Source organism: Scomber japonicus, chromosome 20, assembly GCF_027409825.1.
Source record: "Scomber japonicus isolate fScoJap1 chromosome 20, fScoJap1.pri, whole genome shotgun sequence".
Classification (NCBI taxonomy): Eukaryota; Metazoa; Chordata; class Actinopteri; order Scombriformes; family Scombridae; genus Scomber; species Scomber japonicus.
Window position 1 is genome coordinate 5,237,067 of NC_070597.1, and position 23,592 is coordinate 5,260,658.

Consider the following 23,592-nt stretch of genomic DNA (forward strand, 5'->3'; position numbering starts at 1 on the left):
CCTATCTTCCTTCCTTCGTTTCTTCCATCTGTCCTTCCTTCTTTCCTTCCTTCCTTCCGTCTGTCCTTCTTTCCTTCCTTCCTTCTATCTGTCCTTCCTACCTTTCTTCCCTCTGTCCTTTTGTCTGTCTTTCCTTCCTTCCCTTCTTATTTCCTTCCTTCCTTCCTTCCTTCCTTCTTTCCTTCCATCTTTTTAATGATCCGGCCCACATGAGATCAAACTGGTCTGTATGTGGCCCTTGAATAGTAATGAATTTGACTCCTCTGCTATAGTCTCTTCAGCTAAATCAAACTTTTGCTTTGTAATGGTAGCTTTAGAGCACCTTTCTCCAATTTATCTAATGTTAAACAGCACATTTTACATCCATGTCAACACTGTCTGAAGGTGTGCGGTTCGTAATAAAAGTATAATAATGATGTGGTTGTTCTGCTCTGCTTTTACAGTATCACCATTATCTGCTGATTATACAACCCGGCTTCAATTTAACCTTTATTTGTGCTTTTAAAAGTGTCGCCTATTAATGAGTATAAAAGGTCACGTTTGGTGGACGATGGTTGACTTTCTCATCGCGCTGACACGAAGAGGTGGGAGTAACTGTGGTAACTATGGCAACGACTGATTTTAATAAAAGCTCATATGGAGAAATGTAATGGATTTTGCAATGTTAATATTATATCCTCCTTTTTAAAGCACACATAACCTCTGTCTGGTGATCTAATCTTTGTCAGAACAGCAAGCTGAATACATAATTCAAAGTACATTTATTTTAAGTATGGTGTATCTTTATATCACAGATGTTACTGGTATTGCATGCTGTTAAATTTAGCTTTTTGCCACTTTTTCCCCAAGTGTTTCAAATGATTAATTTATCTGAGACTAAAAGGAACCAATCAACACTTATAAAAAATGTGTCATAAGTGTCACAAGTTGTGCGGATGATTGGTATATTTTGTCTCAGAGAAGTAAAAACATTCAATTCTTTTATATTCTTTATCAATTTATTCAAATCCATCCGAAATCACAGCTATCAGCACAGTGATTCCATGTGATTGTTCAACGAGTGAGCAAGAAACAAAATAAATGTCATCTTTTACATAACTATTGTCGAACTGTCCCCAGATGGTTGTCTTAGTCGTAACTGTGTTTGTAACGTTGTCTCCGTGTGTCGTTGGCTGCTTTGGGAACACAAATTCTGTCAGTGAGAGCTTTGTTCACTGATGTTACCGAAAGCTACAAAGCAGATGGAGCATAAAAGTCATACATTATGCAACTAAAGTTTTTCATTTTCCCAGATGTTGTTTGGCAACAGACAGAACTATGCAGAGCTTCAGTCACACTGAACTTGTGAGAATATAGAGCATTATATTATATTAAAATCAATAACAGAAAATAAAAAGGAAAGTGACAAACTCAAACAAAGATGTTCACATACTATTACATTTTTCCCCCCACCCCACACTGGGCTGAAGTTTTGGAGCATGGAAACTCTACCTGCAGCTGTGTGATATGATATACTGACTGTTACCTGTAACTAAAGATGAAACATTCAGTTGATATGCCAATTAGTGAATCAACAGAAAATTAATCAGCAAATATTTTGATAATCGGATAAATGTTGCAGTCATTTATAAGTGCCAAATAGAAGAAAATAAAATCTGCTGTCTTTGCTTTATGTGACTGGAAACTGAATATATTTGTGTTTAAAGGTGTTGTAAACGATAATAATCCAATACAACAATGCTCCAGCCAATCAAAGACAGGGAGCGTTCATGCGCGTTCACGGTCAGACAGAGGGGGGAGGTGACGTAATGACGCAGCCAGTCGGCGCGAGAAATGTCTGGTTCAAAACATAGTGGAGACGGAGAGGTGACCAAGAAACATCCAGAGAGGAGAAAGTTAGAAGAACATTTAATATAAAAGAATGACTTTGACCAGACAAGGACTCGCGGACACATCAGTGTGGTTTTGCTAATGGCGGAGGGACCGACAGGGACCGACGGAGACCAGGCGGAGAGACTGACAGAGACTCGGCTGACAGACGGAGACGCGGTGGAGGACCGGAGAGTGAAGGCGGACGCTAATCTGCCGGACAGGTGAGTAACATCAGCGCTGCTTCACATAAACTGTAACGTTACCTGCTGACATTCAGCTCACTGTCTAGTTAGTGAGGATGTTGTTGTTGTTGTTGTGATGTTAGCTGTGAAGTAGCAGAGTTGTTACTACAGCTGTTTGACGCTCTGCACGTTAGTTTCGCAGCTAACGTTAGTAGCGTGCTAACGTTAGCAGCGTGCCAACGTTAGCAGCGTGCTAACGTAACCTACAACGTAGCTGCGGTGTAGTTGCCATGGTAGTTGCTCGCTGTGTATCTGGTGTTTGATCACTGCTTTCAAAGTGTTTACAGTCATGAAGACATATAAACACAGGTTTGCTATCACACTAATCTCACATGATATAAAGACGCGGTCTGGTGTTAGCCAGGCTAGCCACCTGTACTATCAGAGCAAAAAATGCTACTATCAAAGTAAAGCTAACTTACCATCCTGCAGCAGACGCTTCAAACTCCGCCATGTTGGGTCAGCTGGCACGTCCGTTACCATGACAATGCGCGTCCATGAACTTCGGGGGTGGAGCCCCAGAAGGAGCACGAAGGGAGGGGGGTGGGGGTTTGTTCTGGTTTTTTTCTTATATACAGTCTATGGTTTTCACTCAAATATAAACACTTGAGGACATAACTTTGGCCTTATAACTATTTTTAGACATGTTCAATTAATAGAGAAAAATAATAAACAGTTAATTAAGTTAGTTGTAAGTAGCTTTCCTAGCCATAATATTACATGCAAGAGTAATTCTTGGATGCTGAATTTAAATTATATTTTGTGCACGTTGTCATATTTTATCAGACACATCAGACCTTCACAGTACAGAGCTGCAGCCTAAAACTTTTGAAATATAACAATAAACTTTATTTCTATAGCATCTTTTCAAATCAAGGTCACAAAGTGCTTCACATAATACAATATTCACCATTTAAGCTAAGTAAAATGAACACAAAACACAATAAAAATAGTTGTCAAGCTGAGATAACTGAAACAAAACAAAAAAACCTGAGCCTTCTCTGAGTCCAATTAATTCATTTGACCTTATAATTGTTCTTTCTTTACATTTCCACTGTCAGGCATGGTGGAAAATATGAAATTCAACTGAATGTCTTTATTATTTTCTTTTATTATTTTTAGTTGTGAAGAAAACTCCTCTTAATGTCATTATCTATTTTGGACATAAGCTGGAACATCTGAATCACACATAATTATGTTAATCTTCAACTATTATGAATCTGCAATAATTAACAGGCTTTCACATGATGCTATAATATGTTAATCTGTTTGTAAAAAACAAACTGCTCTGTGCTGTGTTGAAGGACAGTCTAGGTGTGAACAAACAGGTAACCAGTGTTTCATTTCTTTCACAATGTCTCAACACTGACTTCACACCTTCTACTGAATGTGACATTTTCTCTATTTAACAATTTCACATAACGAGCCGTCAGAAAAGAGCAGAGATGAAAGTCAGTCAGAGGATAAAATCACATTCTTTACATAAAATAGAATGATTTACAACCTTCATTCTCAATTCTTTATGTGATGCAAACTGCTGTCCTCTCTAAGCCTAATTTTTGGGGAAAGTTTGAGTCTAAACTGGTGCAAAACCCTCATTTGTCAAGTAGGAACAAATATCCTTACTTATGGTAGAAATGATGAAGAAGGAAGACAAACGTCCGCTCCCTCGGCTCTTCCTGCCTGAAACATTAATGATTATTATTTCTTTTTTTATTTTTTGTTCATAATGAAGAAAGGCCTTTTCTCCAGTGGTAAGAATCTGTAAATATGTTAGTGAATAAATGTGGCACCCACTCCCCCCTGTGGCTGGCAGTGACTCATTTAAAGACTAGATCTGCTGCCACTGGAAGAACAACTGCTGCGCTTTCCACCCACATCCAGATCATCAAGAAACGTCGCAGCAACTATGTCTATTAATTCACACAGCTGTCATCCCCCTTTTTTTTTTTTCCTTCTCTTTCTTGGCTTACTGTGCACGTATTAGATGAGGATTGTCTAATTTCCAAAATGTTCATTTGTGTATTTTTGGAAAAGAAGAACTGCTGCCATAAATTAATTAACCACTTCAAGATGCAGATGGTTTATATCTTTCTAACAGCAGGTGTCTTTTTTTTTTTTGGATTGAAGGACAAAGAGCTTCAGACGGTTAAAAAAAACATGAGAAACAAGATGTTCTCTTTGACTCTAAAGTTATGTAACTGTACTAACTTTGAAGCAGAGTCAGATTTGAACACACAATACACTGAGTCATTTCTTTTTTCACGGCTTTAATTAACTGTCAGTGGAAGTTATGTTACATAAAATGTGTTTTTTCTGCAAAGGCACTAAATCACATACCTGAAATGCCAAGCTTTTAGTTTCAGGAGTTGGAAAAATGTAATGAAAAGAAAATGACATTTATAGTCTAAAAGAGAGAGAGAGAGAGAGAGAGTATAAATAAGAGAGCCTCACCCAACATAACCTCCCTTTCCTTCAAGTATGAGAAAGTTGAGGGTGTTAGAGGGGCTCGTAGGTAGATTATTTAACTTTTGGGTGGAGCAAGGTCAGCAGTTTCCCATTTTTTCAGTCTTTATTCAGCATCAACATTAACCATCTCCTGGCTGTAGTTTCATATTTATACACGCATGAGAGTGATATCTATCTTCTCATCTAACTCTCTGCAAAGAAAAAAGCATATTTCCCAAAAGTTTTAACTATTCCTTTAATCCTCCTGTTGTCCTCAGGTCAAAGAAGGACAGGAGGAAGGAAGGAAGGAAGGAAGGGACGAAAGAAGGAAGGAAGGAAATGAGTAAGGAGGGAGGGAGGAAAAGAGGGAGGAAAAGAGGAAGTAAGTAAGGAGAGAACGAAGGGAGGAAGGAAAGAAGGACACGAGTAAGGAGGGAGGGAGGAAAAGAGGAAGGAAGTAAGGAGAGAATGCAGGGAGGAAGGAAGGAAGGAAGGAAGGAAGGAAGGGAGGGAGGGAGGAAGGAAAAGAGTAAGGAAGGAAGGAAGGAAGGAAGGAAAGAAATGAGTAAGGAGAGAAGGAGGGAGGAAAAGAGGAAGTAAGTAAGGAGAGAACGAAGGGAGGAAGGAAAGGAGGGAGGGAGGAAGGAAGGAAGGAATGAAGGAAAAAAGGAAGGAAGGAAGGAAGGAAATGAGTAAGGAGGGAGGTAGGAAAAGAGGAAGGAAGTAAGGAGAGAATGCAGGGAGGAAGGAAGGAACGGAGTAAGGAGGGAGGGAGGAAGGAAAAGAGTAAGGAAGGAAGGAAGGAAGGAAGGAAGGAAGGAAGGAAATGAGTAAGGAGAGAAGGAGGGAGGAAAAGAGGAAGTAAGTAAGGAGAGAACGAAGGGAGGAAGGAAAGGAGGGAGGGAGGAAGGAAGGAAGGAATGAAGGAAAAAAGGAAGGAAGGAAGGAAATGAGTAAGGAGGGAGGTAGGAAAAGAGGAAGGAAGTAAGGAGAGAATGCAGGGAGGAAGGAAGGAAGGAAAGGAGTAAGGAGGGAGGGAGGAAGGCAAAAAGTAAGGAAGGAAGCAACGAAGGATGGAAGGAAGTGAGGAAAGAAGTATGGAAGGAGGAGGGAGCAAAGAAAGAGGGAAGGAGGGGAAGAACGAAGCAAAAATTAAAGAAAGATGGAGGAAGGAAGGAAGGAAAGAAGGAACAGTCAAAAGAGACGGGGTCAATTTGACAGGAGGACGACACGAGGGTTAAGTTTCTTTTGTAGTAATGCATTAATAAAGAGTTCAAAGTGTTCCAGACAGATCTACTTCTTGGCTTCCTGTCCCAGCCAGCTCTCAGGTGAAGTGAACAGCACCAAGTCCAGAGAGATGCTGATGAAAGAGGAGGACTATCTATCTATCTATCTATCTATCTACCTACCTATCTGTCCATCTATCTATCTATCTATCTATCTATCTATCTATCTATCTATCTATCTATCTATCTATCTATCTATCTATCTACCTATCTATCTATCTATCTATCTATCTATCTATCTATCTATCTATCTATCTATCTATCTATCTATCTATCTAACATCTATCTATCTATCTATCTACCTCCCTATCTATCTATCTATCTATCTATCTATCTATCTATCTATCTATCTGTCCATCTATCTATCTATCTATCTATCTACCTATCTACCTATCTATCTATCCACCTATCCATCCACCCATCTATCCGTCTATCTGTCTATCTCTCTATCTCTCTACCTACCTACCTATCTATCTATCTATCTATCCGTCTATCCGTCTATCTATCTATCTATCTATCTATCTATCTATCTATCTATCTATCTATCTATCTATCTATCTATCTATCTATCTATCCATTTTTCTACCTACCCACCTACCCACCCACCCACCCATCTATCTATGTATCTATCCATCTATCTACCCATCTACCCATCTACCCATCTACCTATCTACCTATCTATCTATCTATCTATCTATCTGTCTATCTGTCTATCTGTCTATCTATCTATCTATCTGTCTATCTGTCTATCTATCTATCTGTCTATCTATCTATCTATCTATCTATCTATCTATCTATCTATCTATCTATCTATCTATCTATCTATCTATCTATCTATCTATCTATCTATCTACCTATATATCTATCTACCTATCTATCTATCTATCTATCTATCTATCTATCTATCTATCTATCTATCTATCTATCTATCTACCTATCTACCTACCTACCTATCTAATTTTGTACTAGAAAGATCGTAACTTAAGAAGGTACTTTTGTCCCCCATTAATTACATTATAAGTGCATTAAGGGATCTTCTATAATAGTTAATATGAACAGGAGGAATGATTATTTAATTTATTTAAATCTGTTCTAATCTTCATATGGATACCTTAAAGACTTAAAATACAGTGAACCAAGCCTTTAAAGTATATAAAAAATGACCCCTGCAAGAATTTATATTGGATTATTGGATAATTATTACAAATGCTTGTGCAAGTAAGACTTATTTTAATACTATTGTTGGTGAAGTTGGCGCTGATTAAAAATACTTTATATACTTCTTTGGCTGCATCTACAGAGTGTTCATCTAACCACTAGGAGTCCTACTAAGTGATAATAAAAGATCCTATTAGCTAAAACGTTTCCTCTTAAGATCAATTCACAATTTAAGTGCCAAAGATTTAGGATTCCTAGACTGAGATACCCTTTACTTTAAGCAGTTTATCTTAAGTCAGAGACCCTTTTAGTTCATTAATGATTATTGTCATCATTGATTTGATTATTTTCTAGACTGATCAGTTAGTTGTATGGTTCATTAAAATGTCTGAAAGTGGTGAAAAATTACCATCACTGTTTCCAAGAGCTCAAGATGACATCCTCAAACCCAAATATATTGAGTTTACTGTCATAGAAGATTAAATAAACCAGATATAAACATAAATATTCACATTTGAGGAGCTGGGATGAGATCATTCTTATTAAAAAGTGACTCAAAATGATGAACCATTTATCATAATAATCAATTAAGTGATTAATTGTTACAGGTAGGCTACTTTTAGTCCGTGTCTTGTGACTATAACCCAGGGGTGTCAAACAAATTTCATGTCAATTTCAATCTCATGTGGGCCGGATCACTAAAAGGAAGGAAGGACGAGAGGAAAAGAAGGAGGAGAAGGAAGAGAATACAGGAAGGAAAGATGGAAGGAAGAAAGGGAGGAAGGAAAGATGGAAGGAAGAAAGAGAGGAAGGACAGATGGATGGAAGAGAAGACAAGAAGTGAGGAAGGAAGGGAAGACAGATGAAAGGAAAGAAGGAAGGAAGGATGGAAGAGAAGACAGGGAGGAAGAAAGGTAGGTAGGAAGGATAGACTGAAGGAAGGAAGGAAGGAATAAAAAGAAGAAAGGAAGGAAGGAAAAGAAGACAGGGAGGAAGGGAGGAAGAAAGGTAGGAAGGATAGACTGAAGGAAGGAAGGAAGGAAGGAAGGAATAAAAAGAAGAAAGGAAGGAACGAAGGAAAAGAAGACAGGGAGGAAGAAAGGTAGGTAGGAAGGATAGACTGAAGGAAGGAAGGAAGGAAGGAATAAAAAGAAGAAAGGAAGGAAAGAAGGAAAAGAGGAAGAAGGAAACTGGGCCGGATTGGACCTCTCAGTGAGCCGGTTCTGGCCCACAGGCCGCATGTTTGACACCCCTGCTATAACCTCTATATTTGTCCATTGGTCTATGTAGAAAATGCACTTACCTCATTTATACACAAGGTGGCAGTGTTGCACCACTATCTCTACTGGTGAGTAACTGCTGGCAGGCATTGTACTCAATAACAACCTCCTTTAGTGCAGGAGCTATCAAACAGGAGGCCTCATTCAGCTCCAGCAGGGGTAATCAAAGGAGATGATGTGTTTTGGACCTGCATGATAGTTCAAAGCCATTATGTAGTTCTGCTAATGCTGCACAGCTTCTGCACAATCCCAAACCAAACTGTACTGCTCATTCAATATCCCATTGAGAAAAAAAAATTATGAAGAGCTGGAATTTTTTTTCCTTTTATGGTAAAAGAGGGCACCATAAATGTCAAGCCAAAAAACATTATGGTTTTTTTTTTTTTTTTTTTTCTTCCACGAGTGTTTTACAACTTAAGAGGTGGCCTCGTCATCGCTGGGATATGTATCAGAAACAGTGGCGCAGTGGTCTTCAGACATTTTTGTAATGCTTTTACACTTAGAGACAGGACCAGTCTGACCAACACCTCTCCATGCAGGAAGACTGGGGGCGGAGCTAGCGCGAGGCAGACTTGCACAGTATTGGTGGAGAGTCTAGTCTGAACTACCAGGAGAGAAAACACCAGGAAAACGGTCGGAGGAGCTGGCTCACCATGTAACGGGACATGCTCACATTTCTGCCTGAAGGAGACACTTTTTGTATGGGACATGAGGATATATTGGGAATAATTTGCTTTTTGGAATAGAAAAGAGGATTTAAAGCACCAACAATATCACTTCCACTCTCTATATAGCCTATATACTGTGTGTGTGTGTTTTCCTTTTTTTTCTCTCTCTTCTTCTTCTTCTTTTTTTTTATAACTTGCGACTATAATTAAACATGATAACACAAGAATGAATATCGACCACACAGCTGTCCATTAAGGAGGTGCTCAGCTGAAGCCCGCCAATGCTCACCTTTTGTCGGCACTTCAAAGCAACTTGTTGAAAAGAAGTATTTTCCTCGCGTTTCAAGAAAAGACAGGTAGAAAGAAGAAGAAGAAATAAAAGAAAAGAAAAGGAAGGATGGCAGAACACGAAAGCCTGGAGTATGGAAAGGCAGATTTTGTGCTTTTGGACAATGTGTCTATGGAAGAATTCATGGCGAACCTAAAACTCAGGTAAGTTTTTAAGCCTGCAAAGCGACTGCGGCCATTCACCTTTGTTAAGCCCACCGGTGCACCTACAAGCACCTCACTGTTAAATATGCTCATTTATTATACATTTAATATGCTTATATGACCATTTTTGGAAGTTTTAATACTCTTGGCGGCTCAACAGGTGAGCTCAATCACGCTGTGTGCTGTTTTTTTAAAGCTATTTTATTTGGGGTGTAGCCTATACTCTTAAAAAAAAAGTATGAATGAGCAGAACTTGCCAAACAACCCAAGCATGTTGTCAAGTGTTTGTCACTCAGCACACCTGAGTTTGACATGTCGTTTTGTTTAGGGAATATTTCATTGATGCAGCAACAATAAGCCTTTTTTTATTTGTAAGTTGATGCAAGGAGACACATTCCTTCTCATTACCTCTGTCTCTGTTTCCATCAAACCGGTAATACCACATTAAATTGTGCTTGTGTGTGTGTGTGTGTGTGTGTGTGTGTGTGACTCCACCCAAATCTGCAGCGTTTTTGCACGGATTCTCGTCTCAGCTGTGTTGTCGGTGGCTCTGTGTCAAGCATGATGTCAAGCTGTGAATGAAAAGAGAGTCAAAGAGAGAGAGAGAGAGAGAGAGAGACAGAGAGAGAGAGAAAGGGAGCAGTGTGGTTTCATATGAGGCTCTAGCTTCCCCCCCCCCCCCCCCCCCCCTCATCTCCCTTTCCTCACCTCTGCCACCTGTGATGAAAGTGCAAACTGATCCCTGATGTCAGCCTGAGACCAGCTTTTAGTTTGAAGTTACTCAGCAGCTCTGGCTAGGCTCTAGTAGAAAAAGTCTTGTTAGGTATCTAAAGCATTAATCAGTTCAGCTTTAGTGTAGGGAAATAAGCACAATGAGCAGCTGATAGAGCAGGAAAATAACAGGAATAAGTTATAATAGTTTGAAATGTGCTTCCAATATAACATCAAATGAAGGACTAATATATGCAGTATTATGATTATTTTCATTCTTTATTAATCTGTTTATTTACTGAATTAGTTGTTTAGTCTGTAAAATGGTGAAAAATGCTGATGGCAGTTTCCCAAATCTCAAGATGCAACCCAGCATGTGTTGTTTTGTTCCATCAAACAGTCAACAACCCAAATTTATTCAGTTTACAGCCATAGACGACTAAAGAAGATGGAAAATATTCACATCTGGGAGGCTGGAAACATGAAAAAGAGACACAAAATGATTAGTTTAGTTCATTTTATTTCATTTTCTGTCAATCAACAAATCGATTCATTGATTCATTGACTTATAGTTGCAGCTTTAAAGCACATTAAACAAACATATGGTCCTGAAACATACAGACTGGTGACCAATTAAAGGAAAAACTAGTACAGGCCTGAATGCTTTGACCCTTACAGTGAGCAGATCCAGTATCTCCGTTATGCTTTAGGGAACATTCTTCTGGCATAGTTTGGGTCCACTTATCCCCCTTAGACAGAGAGGTATGACATGCAACACATGGTCACCTGGCCGGGAGTCTAACCATAGATGTTGGTTATGTGGTAAACACCTTAATCATTAGGTGGGTGACAAACTAAAGGAAAGCCACTACAGGCCTGAGTGCTTGACACCTACAGTGAGCGGATCTGGCTGGTGGCTCTATTGTTCTGTGTGTTGCAGTTTGCTGTCGTGGTTTGACTCCACTTGTCTCCTTATAAAGGGAAGGGTCACTGCAAATCAATACAAAGTTAATCTGAGTGATCACCTTTATCCTATGATGAAATATATCTATCCTGATGGCAGTGGTGTCTTCTCCAGGTTGGGAATGCCTCCATCCAAAGGTCACGAGGGGTCACTGAATGCTTGGATGAGTATGAATCATATGTTATGGCCTTCACAGTCACCACATCTCAACCCAACTACACCTACTTATGAGATTTTGGAGTGACGTGTCAGACAGCGCTCTCCACCACAAACATGAAAACACCAAATGAAGGAATATCTTTTGGAAGAACATTGTGGTTACTGGTAATGTGGTAATGTGGTATTCACCTTAACCATTAGGCCAGTAAATACAGACCGGTGACAGATTAAAGTAAAATAACAACATAAGCGTCTTAGTAAGGTGCTGGGCCACCACATGCTGCTAGATCAGATTCAGAGCACCTTATTGGCATTGATTGTACAGTCTGTGAACTCTACTGGAGGGATGGACGGACATCATTCTTCCAAAAGATAAAGATAGATAGATATTCATTCATTTTGTGATGGTGATGGAGAACGCTGTCTGACACATTGACGTCCAAAATCTTCCGTGGTATTCAGTTGGGTTGAGATGCGGTGACTGTGAAGGCCGTAGCATATGATTCACATCATCATCAAACCATTCAGTGATCCCTCGTACCCTTTGGTCCTGGAAGACAGCTCTCTATTCAGGATAGAAAGGTTTCATCAGAGGATAACGCTGATCTCTAACAGCAGAACATCTTTGTATTGATTTGCAGTGACCCTTCCCTTTATAAGGAGACAAGTGGAGTCAAACCATGACAGCAAACTGCTCCACACAGCATAATAGAGCCACATGATCCGTGTCAAGCACTCAGGCCTGCAGTGGTTTTCCTTTAGTTGGTCACCCACCTAATGATTAAGGTGTTTACCACATAACTACATCTATGGTTACACATCTGGCCAGGTGTCCTATGTTGCATGTCATACCTCTCTGTCTCCCCCTAGTTTCCTGTTGCTACACTGTCTGTCAAATAAAGGGAAAAAAATCCTGGAAACTAGTCATCTTTAAAATGATATACACACAAAAAAATCTAATTATAGAACTTTATTTGAACTATTTGGGCCCTGCTTACCACATAACTACAACATCTATGGCCAGGTGACCATTGGCGCTTTTCCACAACACAGTTCCAACACTACTCGGCTCGACTCGGCTCGGTTCCAGGAACGACTTTTTACATTACAAAAAGGTACCTACTCAACATGGGTGGGGTCGTCATAGTAACGGCTCCGCGAAACTGCCGTGACTTCGTTTTATACGCGACACAAACACATAAACAATGGAGGACATGGAGGCGATGGTGTACTTGCTGCTGTATGTGTCTTTCTGTCACACACAAAGCTTCCTTCCTTCCTTCCCTCTGTCCTTCCTTCCCTCTGTCCTTCCTTCCTTCCTTCCTTCCTTCCTTCCTTCCTGCTGCTGTATGTGTCTTTCTGTCACACACAAAGCAACTAAATTGAGCTGTATGGCTGTAACTCTGTTGTTGGTATTTAAAAATGGCGGGTTTGATTCTTGTGTGGGACGGCTCATGACTCTTCCAGCGACAACTCTTCTGACCAATTAGCAGCCGGCAGTCTGATGACGTCACATTTTAGTATCAGCTCGGCTCGCTTGGAACCTCAGCAGAGCAGGTACTAAAAAAGTAGCAGGTACCAGCTACTATCCCTAGTGGAGACGCAAAAAAAACCCAGAGTCGAGTCGAGTCGTGCTGGAACTGTGTAGCGGAAAAGCTCCATAACATCTATGATTAGACTCCCAGCCAGGTGTCCTGTGTTACATGTCACACCTCTCTGTCTCCCCCTAGTTTCCTGTTGCTACACTGTCTGTCAAATAAAGGAAAAAAGCCTGGAAACTAGTCATCTTTAAAAAGAGATACACCCAAAAAAATCTAATTATAGAACTTTATTTGAACTATAACTACAACATTTATGGCTTAGACTCTCGGCCAGGTGACCATGTGTTGCATATCATACCTCTCAGTCTCTCCTTAGTTTCTTGTTGCTACACCATGTGTCAAATAAAGGCAAAAAAATATTATCTTTAAGAAGACGTCTGCTCTTAAAAAAATCTGATTATATAATTTAATTTGAACTATAACTTAGACTCTCGGCCAGGTGACCATGTGTTGCATATCAAACCTCCCAGTCTCTCCCTAGTTTCTTGTTGCTACACCATGTGTCAAATAAAGGCAAACAACAATTATCTTTAGATGTGTACTCTTAAAAAATCTGATTATATAACTTTATTTGGACCCTGTATTGTTTAATAATGTATGAGCTGCTCTCTGGATCAGATTTATATTCCCCTTTAAGCCCCTACAGGCTGAGTATAGCTGTATGCATGACACATTATCATCATCTAAACTGTCATAATGTCTTAATACTGCCCTCACCCATGCCAGTCCCACACTACACTACACTCAGACCCATCGTCAGTGATGACTTACAGAATAAATATTTGGAGGTTTTAAGGATGCAGGTTGTTAAGGTCTTCCCTCCTCTGAGCTGGTAGGCTGCTTTCCCTTCTATGGCCAAGTAGAGCAAACCACATAGCTTACTTCCTCAAAAAAGAAAACGCCCTCCAAAAACCAAAGCGTTCCTCTCATTTCTGCCAGTGGAGTGATAAATCTAAACAATTGCTATTTTCATCTACTTGTTATTAGTGAGTTTAATACAGCCTGGAATTATTAAGAGCCTGTGTGTAAGAGTCTAACCCAGGGTTTCCAGACATTCATGCTATTCTTTTAGTCTGCCTGATAGTCTATCTACAGAAGAAGGGGCGTTTTCTGTTAAGTGTCACAAGAAATAAATTGTCAACTGACCTCCAGTAAATACAGGAAACAATATCGTAAAGTCAGCTATCAGACCCTTTAATCGTAAATGAATCTAACAATAACTTCCTTACTTGAGATATTCTTGTATTTGACCCAACAGTGCCGTTTGTCGCAGCTTTCAATGATTTCCTTCCAGTTTTTTTTTTTTTTTATTGTACTAGGATGAACTTTAAGGTTTCCGCTGGCTGATGGATGAGCTGCTGGATATCATTTATATCAGTACTGTTGTCTCCACTGTGTTTCAGTAGCCAAAAATACCCTTGTTTTGTGTTATAGTGCATCATAAAATTCAACATAAATGCCAAAAGTTACAACTTCATTCAAACCTGACGAAACATTCAATCCAATGTGAAACTGAAAATGTCAACAAAACCCAGAGTGCCAGGTGCAGGAACAGTGTTTATGTCTCATAGAGAACATGGCAGCTCTGGTTAACAGTTGTTTTTCTTTTTTTTTTTTTTTTTAAAACTAGTCATACCTCCTAAATTAGATGAGCTGCAGCGGTGTGCACGGTAGCGCTGGCAGCCAGGCAGACGAGAGGACCCGAGAGCAAACCACTCTTGACACTGGGCCTCATTTTTCCAACTCTCTCTCTCTCTCTCTCTCTCTCTGTCTCTCTGTCTCTCTGTCTCTCTCTCTCTGTCTCTGTCTCTCTCTCTCTCTCTCTCTCTCTTTCATTTTTCTGTCGGTTTGTTTTCCCTCCAGTCAGACAGCTCGGTCCGGAGATGGCGTGTGCAGATTGTTATTTGTAGAGGGTGTGTCCAGCCAGGAGAGCTTCCTTTTTGCTCCTTTTTCCGTAGTCTGAGGGTGCGTGCGTTCATGCATGTGTGAGTGTTATTGCCTGACTAGGAGTGGATCCAGAGGGCACTGGAGGCATCTAATAGTCCCACATTAGTCTTGGTGTACTTATTCAATAGAAGTGGAGCTGGAGGACGTCTGGGTGTATTTTACTCTACATGTGGGAACTTTTCCTCCAGAGTTTAAAAAAAGAAAAAAGTTTAAAAAAAGAGGCCTGCTACACACCAAAGCTCAACAATAGTCCCATTTAACAGCATCTTTACGAGTAATGGATGAGCAAACAAGACATGGAGAAGCTCATCACACTTTCTTCTCACACTGAACTTCTGAAAAAAAAAATCCCCAAACATTTTTATTTGAAGTCGGCCCAAAACTGAGCTTTGGTGTGCGTCCAACCCTCATTTAGTGACTTTCACAGTGCCTGAGATTAACTAGCAACCGACTGAATTACTCTGCTGAGCAGGGGATTTCTACTTATGTCATTAAATGCTCCCTAGTAACCAATCAAGTCCCCCAGTGACTGCATGTCAGCCGTGATTTGGAAAAGACTGCCTGTTTCCCACTCACGTTGGCCAGACATTGGTTGTTCAAAGTTGACATTTACTTTTGTTTGATTTGAGACTGAACTGTGTGGCCTGTTCCAGAGAGCCTCCCAGTCTCTAAATAGAGCTCAGCAGATACACAGTCCTTTATGTAGAGATGTCTGGAAGGATAAAAGTTCAAGCCAAATTCCTGGAGGGGTCTTGGGAGTTTTTGCCTGAATCGACGAGTCAGCAGATAAGGCTGTTTGTGTAAGAGTAGAGTATCGACTGATATGGGTTTAAATTATGAGTCATGACGAGGGGAAAACACAGTATGTTACAGATGAATGGGAATTATAGAGTCAGAATTACATTTTAACTCTCACCCACTGTGCTGATATTTAATTAATGTCTACAGGGAAGCCACAGACTTAACAGAGGAGTTCCCCTACAAATGACAGTGATTCAGTCTCTTCTAGTAGAAATATGGCTTGAATGTACTGTCTACCTTACTCCGTCTAAATAAACATGAAATATAGACAAAATAATGATCACAGGAAGCTAATTCAGACCATCCTTTTTAAAAGCACAGCATGTTTACAGTGTACATAATCCAGCCTCTGGGTACTTTTCTAAAATTGCTGCTACTCTGAATGTCTTTATAAGGCAGCGTTGTTGGACTCTAGGAAAAAAAAAACATTCATGTAAAACTTTGTATTTCCCAAATATTTATAAAGGGATTTTCTTGAGATTCTTTGTCCAAAAAAACCCAAAAACTAAACAGCTCAACCCTTGAAAACTTGTTAAATTTCATTCATTTTTGCCCAAAGTGAAATTAGTCTAGAGAAACCTGATAGTGACTGAGCTTAAAATACCAGAACTGCTTCAAAAAGTGTTTGTTTTTAGTCTTGATGGAGTAGATGATGGGTGGGGGCAATCAGTGCACCCAAATATGTGCACCATTAGAAAGTCAGCATAATGCACAACAGCGTCTGAATTGCACAAATGTGGAAAGTAGTACCGCTTGTCTGGTACAAATATGTTCAACCAGAGGCTAGAAATTCTTTGTAAACACTTTCTGGCTCAAGAATGCACTTTTTCTTAAAGATGCTAATTTTCAAGACTTGATAACATCACACTGATTTATCTCGTGGAGAAAGTTTTTCAGAAAAGCTCCTGTTTGTTTGACTTAAACGAACTGCTCCGAGTGGTTTGACCTTTGAACCCATCTATGGGGAGTTAAAGAGGACTTTGAACAGGAAGGCTCCAATAATATGGAGCAGGACAGCAGAGCAGGAAAGCTGGCATTTCCTCTGCCATTGCTCCTCAGATTTCATTGTTTCCTGTAGCTTCTCCTCCCAGCTGTAGTTGGAAATCAGTATGCTGCAAACAAGCTAGTGCAATATATTTGAGATTCAAAAATTGTGGTGAGTTTCATTCTCTGGTAGCATAAGGCACAAACGCTTTTAAAGTTACATAACTCACAGTTCAAGTTGTCCCTGTCGCAGGTATTTGACCTGAAAATAATTCGGCAAATTCTTTTCATGGGCTGTCAGAGTGTCAGTGGAACAATAGCTCTCCTGTTGCAAGTTGTGTAACTACAGGTAGAAAAGAAGAGGTGTGGTGTGTGTGTGGTGCAGAGAAAGACAATCTAACTCTTTCCTTTCTTACTCACTGCAAAATGAACAAAGGGATCAAAATGCCCCTCAAGGCTCAGGTGGAATAAGAGAGAGATAAGGTCATGGGGTCACACTTTGTACTCTTCTCTACTCCTCTTGTGAGATAAAATCTGTTCAGTGAAAGTAAAAAGCTACCCTGAAGTCTCCAAATTGTTTCTGTATCACAGCTTCTTGTTTTTATGAATGCTTCATTTGACATTAAAGTATTTGGCATGGAATCATTTTTAGCTCTGGTTCTTTTCCTTTATAGCTTAATCTTGCATATCTGTTTACTTTTTTTTTTTTTTTTTTTCTCGTGCCTTGCCTTTGTTCATTCCTCGGCAGTAAAACCAAAGTCCATGTGCAGAACACACAGTCCTGGCCGACATGTCTGTGCCCTGCAGCAGCGTAGATGAAAACGGGCGATAGTGTGCAGCAGATGCCTCTAAGAATATTTAATCCCAACCCGCTTATTAAAGTTTTTTCCTCTTAGCGGTGGTCACTGACTGGAAGAGAAACATTTATAGATGAACTCTTGAGATAGACGGTGTTCTCCAGTTTAGCTTCCTTCTCATTTTGCCCGGTAGCTTTTTTTTTTTTCTCGCCAAGACCAGCTGCAAACGGAGTGGGACGTCAATTACAATCATAAGACAGACAGACAGACAGACGATAGGCCCACTGCGCTGGTTTGTTTTATGTCGAAGTAATAAAAAATTCATGATCAATTCCTTATGCAAGTGTTTCTTCAGTGTCTCAGACTTGACAGGAGATTTCTAATCATGGTGAAAGAGCGTCTGACGGGATTCATAGAAGGCTTTTTGACAAATGCGTTAAATGTAGGTCTGCTGCTGCTGCTGCTGCTGCTGCTGCTGCTGCTGCTGCTGCTGCTCCCCTGCAAACCCCGGCAGTGAAAACGTCCAGTCTCGCCACAAGAATTTCCATACAACCCGTCTGTAATCTGAAACACATTACCATCCTTACATAAACAGGGGCTGTGCTTGTGTAGCTTTTATTTCCCCCCTCTAAAATAAGTCCACCAGCTCTTGGAGACGTCTCATTTGTGGACTGCATGAGTTGGCAGGCGGGGTCGAGAGCAGGTCGATTTTTAAGTTGACGCCCAGTTTTTTATGCTTTTTTTAGTCCCCTTGTGTCATGCTTGCCGTTTAATCTTGGCTCCGCCTTTTGACCGTTTGCTCGTATAGTCCTATTCCTATAGTGCGATGTCATACGCATGCCTCGGTATGTTACGTCACTGGTATTTAAGTTGCAGAAAATGAGTCTCTCTGAGAAATGACTCCGCTGCCTTCAGTACTGAAAACGGTCAAGTATGTATGTTTGCTAGCTGAGGTTCAATGTTAATTATTGGCCTCAGAAACATTCATTTAGAAGCTGGTGTGGACTTTAAGGAAACCTCATGCTCCGTTTTGACTCCATGTTGGCTCCATGTTGGCTCCATGTTGGCTCCATGTTGGCTCCATGTTGGCTCTGTGTTGACTCCATGTTGAATCCACGTTGGCTCCATGTTGGCTCCGTCTTGACTCCATGTTGGCTCCGTCTTGACTCCATGTTGACTCCATATTGGCTCCGTGTTGACTCCATTCTGGCTCCATGTTGGCTCTGTGTTGGCTCCATGTTGGCTTCATCTTGACTCCATGTTGGCTCCATGTTAGCTTCATCTTGACTCCATGTTGGCTCCATGTTGGCTTCATTTTGACTCCATGTTGGCTCCATGTTAGCTTCATCTTGACTCCATGTTGCCTCCGTGTTGGCTCCATGTTGGCTCCATGTTGGCTCCATGTTAGCTTCATCTTGACTCCATGTTGGCTCCATGTTGGCTTCATTTTGACTCCATGTTGGCTCCATGTTAGCTTCATCGTGACTCCACGTTGGCTCTGTGTTGGCTCCATTCTGGCTCCATGTTGGCTCTGTGTTGGCTCCATGTTGGCTTCATCTTGACTCCATGTTGGCTCCATGTTAGCTTCATCTTGACTCCATGTTGGCTCCATGTTGGCTTCATCTTGACTCCGTGTGGGCTCTATGTTGCCTCCATGCTGACTCCATGTTCGCTCCATGTTGACTCCATGTTGCCTCTATGTTCATGCTCAGGAAAAGCTACTAAATTGGCCTTTATAGTAAAACTGTATCCTTTTTATTTAGGAAGCAGTACCTGTATAGCTCATATAACTGTTACTGATTAATCTGCTGATCAATTTCTTGATTAATTGCCCATTTGAGAAGCTTGATTGGTCAAATATATTTACTTTAAAAGTGACTTTAATGATTAATCGACCATCAAAATAGCTGCCAATTAATTATTTGTAAGTCTGTTAGTCAGCTTGTTGGAGTTATAGAGAGAATAGTGGGTTTGTAGTTCATACAGCTTTTTTTGGGAATGCTATAATATATTGGCACCAGTATTGAAGATTTATAAATGGTACCCAGCTCAAGAATTCACTAATGTGGAGCACAAGAGTTCAATGTGGTCACTGAAACTGAAACTCTTGATGACCCTTTTTCATTAGTAAGGAAACTTAAGCTTTCAATCTCTCTCTCTGTTAAATTCTACTCAAATTCTGGTTGTGTTGAATCCGCCTTTAATGTCCTTGGATTTACAATGATGACCCCTTGCCTTGGGTACAACCTCACTTAGAGTATTTAATGTTGGTAAGTGTCCCATTAAGGCTGTCTGGCTCATGATTTAACAAGCAACCGCATCCTCTGTCTGCAACATTACCCTCAGACACAACTTCCTAGCAGCCTTGTTCTCTCTCCGAGCAACACACACAAACACACACACACACACAAACACACAAACACACATGCACACACACACACACGCACACAAACACACGAGACACAACGCATTCATGCAAGCTCCCTTATCTCCTATCTCATTCAATGAAGTAATGAGTTTTCAGGAATCAGCTTGCATGATGTGTGTTTGGAAACTGCTAATGGTGCGTATGACTCAGGCGGCTGATGTTGTACGTTTTGTGTGAACGTATTACTCATCCGCTCGCTCTCTCGCTCTCTCGCTCTCTCGCTCCGCTTACTTTTGTGTGTCCTAGGATAGGCTATGATGTCATTCTCCTCCTTTCTTTCTTTTCCTCCCGGCGTTGTATTGTATTGTTCTCCCTCGTCCACCTGTTGGAGCTGTGTACTCTGAGCCACTGTGGGGGTGGAACAGCTTACTCACTTTCACAGCCAGCGCCTCACATCACTTCACAGCGACACAGTACACACAGTACACACACACACACACACACACACACACACACACACACACACACACACACACACACACACACTGAGCTGGATTATTTACTGCCACTATTTGTTACACCTTTTAGTCTCTTTCACATTGTTAAAGTGGACGTATCATGCAGGTTTATATTTTATTATAGGGCTTTATTAGAATATCTCTTCTAGGGGATCTGGCTAATAAAAATGTTATATGTACGGAATATATACATTAACATATATATTTCTACTAGCAATGATCCCTTAAATGTGGTGATTAAAGATATGTAATGGAGGCTGTGATATTTTACAGTTTAAGAATAAACTTACATGAGTGCACTGAAACGGTAAACTATTGTCCTCAGGTCAAGGAAGGACAGAAGGAAGGGCAGGAGGAAGGACAGGAGGAAGGAGGAAAAGAGGAAGGAAGGATGGAAGGGAGTAAGGACGAAAAGAGGAAGGAAGGAACTAAGGAAAGAAAGGAGCAAGGACAAAAAGAAGAAGGAATTTAGGAGAGAAGGAAGGGAGGAAGGAAAGGAGTAAGGATGAAAAGAGGAAGGAAGGAAGGAAGGAACAGTCAAAAGAGATGGGGTCAGTTTGACCTGGGAGGACGACAGGAAGGTTAAGAAAAATGATCAAGTATACATAAAATGCTGCTCATATAACTAAAGATCAGCACGTATCAGACAACATATTCACAGATAAGATATATCTGAGATAATATTGGTTGGCCTCTAATCTCTTCATGATTTCCAGTTAAAAACACTATTTATTTATCTTATACTGACCCTTTATACAGTTTAGCCTGAAGCCTGGAGATTTCACTTATTTTTCTCTGTCTTTACGTGAAATGCAAACTTCCCAAATGCATCATGTACATGTTGAAGCTTGAACCTGATCCAAAATATGTAATCAGATAACACACACACACACACACACACACACACACACAACACGACAAAGACTGTAGAGCTGTTTGTGGTTAAACAATCTGACGTCAGCAGCTTTGCAAACAGTGTTCAGAGCAGGTTGAAGTCCTGGCTCAGGAAGCATTTTTACATATGGAGCTTTTCCACTACACCAATGAAGGGCCACATACAGCCCAATTTGATCTCATGTGGGCCGGACCAAGATAAAGATAGAAGGAAGGAGGGAAGAAATAAAGGAAGGAAGGATGGATGAATGGAAGAAAGGAACAAAAGGGAAGACAGGAAGGAAAAATGGTACAAAGGGATGAAGCACTGAAGGACAGACAGAATGAAGGAAGGAAGAAAGGATGGAAGGACAGAAGGAAGGAAAGACAAGGAAGAATGGGAGAAAGGACAGATGGAAGACAGAGAAGGAAGGAAGAAAGGGATGAAGGGACAGATGGAAGGAAGGACAGAAGGAAGAAAGGAGGAAGGACAGAATGAAGGATGGAAGGACGGACAGAATGAAGGGAGGAAGGAAGGAGGGAAGAAAATAGGGAAGAAAGGGAGGAAGGAAAGATGGAAGGAAGGAAGGAAGGAAGGAAGACAGGGAGGAAGGAAGGACAGACAAACAGAAGGAAGGACAGAGGGAAGCAAGGAAGCAATAGAAGGAAGGAAGGAAGGAAGGAAGGACAGAGGGAAGGAAGGAAGGAAGCTTTGTGTGTGACAGAAAGACACATCCAGCAGCAAGTACACCATCGTCTCCATGTCCTCCATTGTTTATGTGTTTGTGTCGCGTATAAAACGAAGTCACAGCAGTTTCGCGGCGCGTTGCTATGACGACCCCGCCCACGTTGAGTAGGTACTTCTTTGTAATGGAAAAGGTCGTTCCTGGAACCGAGCCGAGCCGAGGCAAGTCGAGTAGTGCTGGAACTGTGTAGTGGAAAAGCGCCAATACAGTATGTGTCACCTCAAGATTTGAACCTTTGAACACGTGTTAACAGACATCAGATATAAGTGACGACATCACACATAAAAGCCCGATATGTTTCCTTTTTAAGATGAACAATGCTTCGCTCTGTTTCGTTAATGATCCCCAAAACTATTCTTTGTTCATCTGTCTGGTTTTGTGCTCTCCTCCGCTGCCCTCTTTTTAACCCTGATAGAAATCATAGTGCTGTCCTGAATTAGCATGTTGAGTAATGTCTGGGTTCTTTAGGAAATGTTCTCTCTCTCTCTCTCTCTCTCTCTCTCTCTCTCTCTCTCTCTCTCTCTCTCTCTCTCACTCTCTCACTCTCTCTCTCTCTCTCTCTCTCTCTCTTTTTTTTTTTTTTTTTTCTTCTTCTTCTCCCATCTCTCCAGTCATCTCCTTTCGTAGCCAAGCAGCCAAGCCCACTCTGATTTTACACTAACTGCTGCTGCTGGCCGGTGTGTTTGAGTATAATCAGGTCTTGCATCAGGCTCACAACCCCCCCCCCTCCCCTCCCTCCGCCCCCTCCTGCTTTCATCACAGATCCCTGCAAATGCATGTTACGGTAACATGCATTTACCTACCTACCTTCCTTCTTTCCTTCCTTCCTTCCTTCCTTCCTAGATCAGCTGTTAGGGTAAACGTTCCCTCCATCTGTCCTTCCTTCCTTCCTACCTTCCTTCCTTCCTTCCTAGATCAGCTGTTAGGGTAAGTGTTCCTTCCTTCCTTCCTTCCTAGATCAGCTGTTAGGGTAAATGTTCCCTCTATCTGTCCTTCCTCCCTTCCTTCCTAGATCAGCTGTTAGGGTAAATGTTCCCTCCATCTTTCCTTCCTTCCTTCCTAGATCAGCTGTTAGGGTAAATGTTCCCTCCATCTTTCCTTCCTTCCTTCCTAGATCAGCTGTTAGGGTAAATGTTCCCTCCAGCTGTCCTTCCTTCCTTCCTTCCTTCCTTCCTTCCTAGATCAGTTGTTAGGGTAAATGTTCCTTCCATCTGTCCTTCCATCTGTCCTTCCTTCCTTCCTTCCTTCCTTCCTAGATCAGCTGTTAGGGTAAATGTTCCCTCTATCTGTCCTTCCTCCCTTCCTTCCTAGATCAGCTGTTAGGGTAAATGTTCCCTCTATCTGTCCATCCTTCCTTCCTTCCTTCCTTCCTTCCTAGATCAGCTGTTAGGTTAAGTGTTCCCTCCATCTGTCCTTCCTTCCTTCCTCCCTCCCTTCCTTCCTAGATTAGTTGTTAGGTTAAGTGTTCCCTCCATCTGTCCTTCCTTCCTTCCTTCCTTCCTTCCTGGTGGTGGTATTCATGTGTGAGTAAACAGGTGTGGTGGATGGCTGCGATCCCAGTCTGCAGAGAAAGGAAGGGGTCAGCCACCTGATCTGTACTGTAACCAGCCTGTTTACACATGGCTCCCATCCCACCCCCCCCCCCCCCCCTGAGGTATCCAGTCCTGCAAGGCCTCA

The 23,592-nt window shown here is 41.1% G+C and overlaps 1 protein-coding gene across 1 annotated transcript in view; it reads left to right on the forward strand.

The window, feature by feature from the left end:
• Positions 1–9,342: 9,342 nt before the first annotated feature.
• The window catches only part of myo1d (myosin 1D), a 67,033-nt gene continuing 52,783 nt past the window's right edge, over positions 9,343–23,592 (forward strand). Inside the window, exon 1 of the mRNA XM_053341892.1 lies at positions 9,343–9,446. Within this exon, the coding sequence (XP_053197867.1) occupies positions 9,352–9,446 (95 nt within the window). The 5' untranslated portion in view covers positions 9,343–9,351. The remainder of the gene's footprint in view (positions 9,447–23,592) is intronic.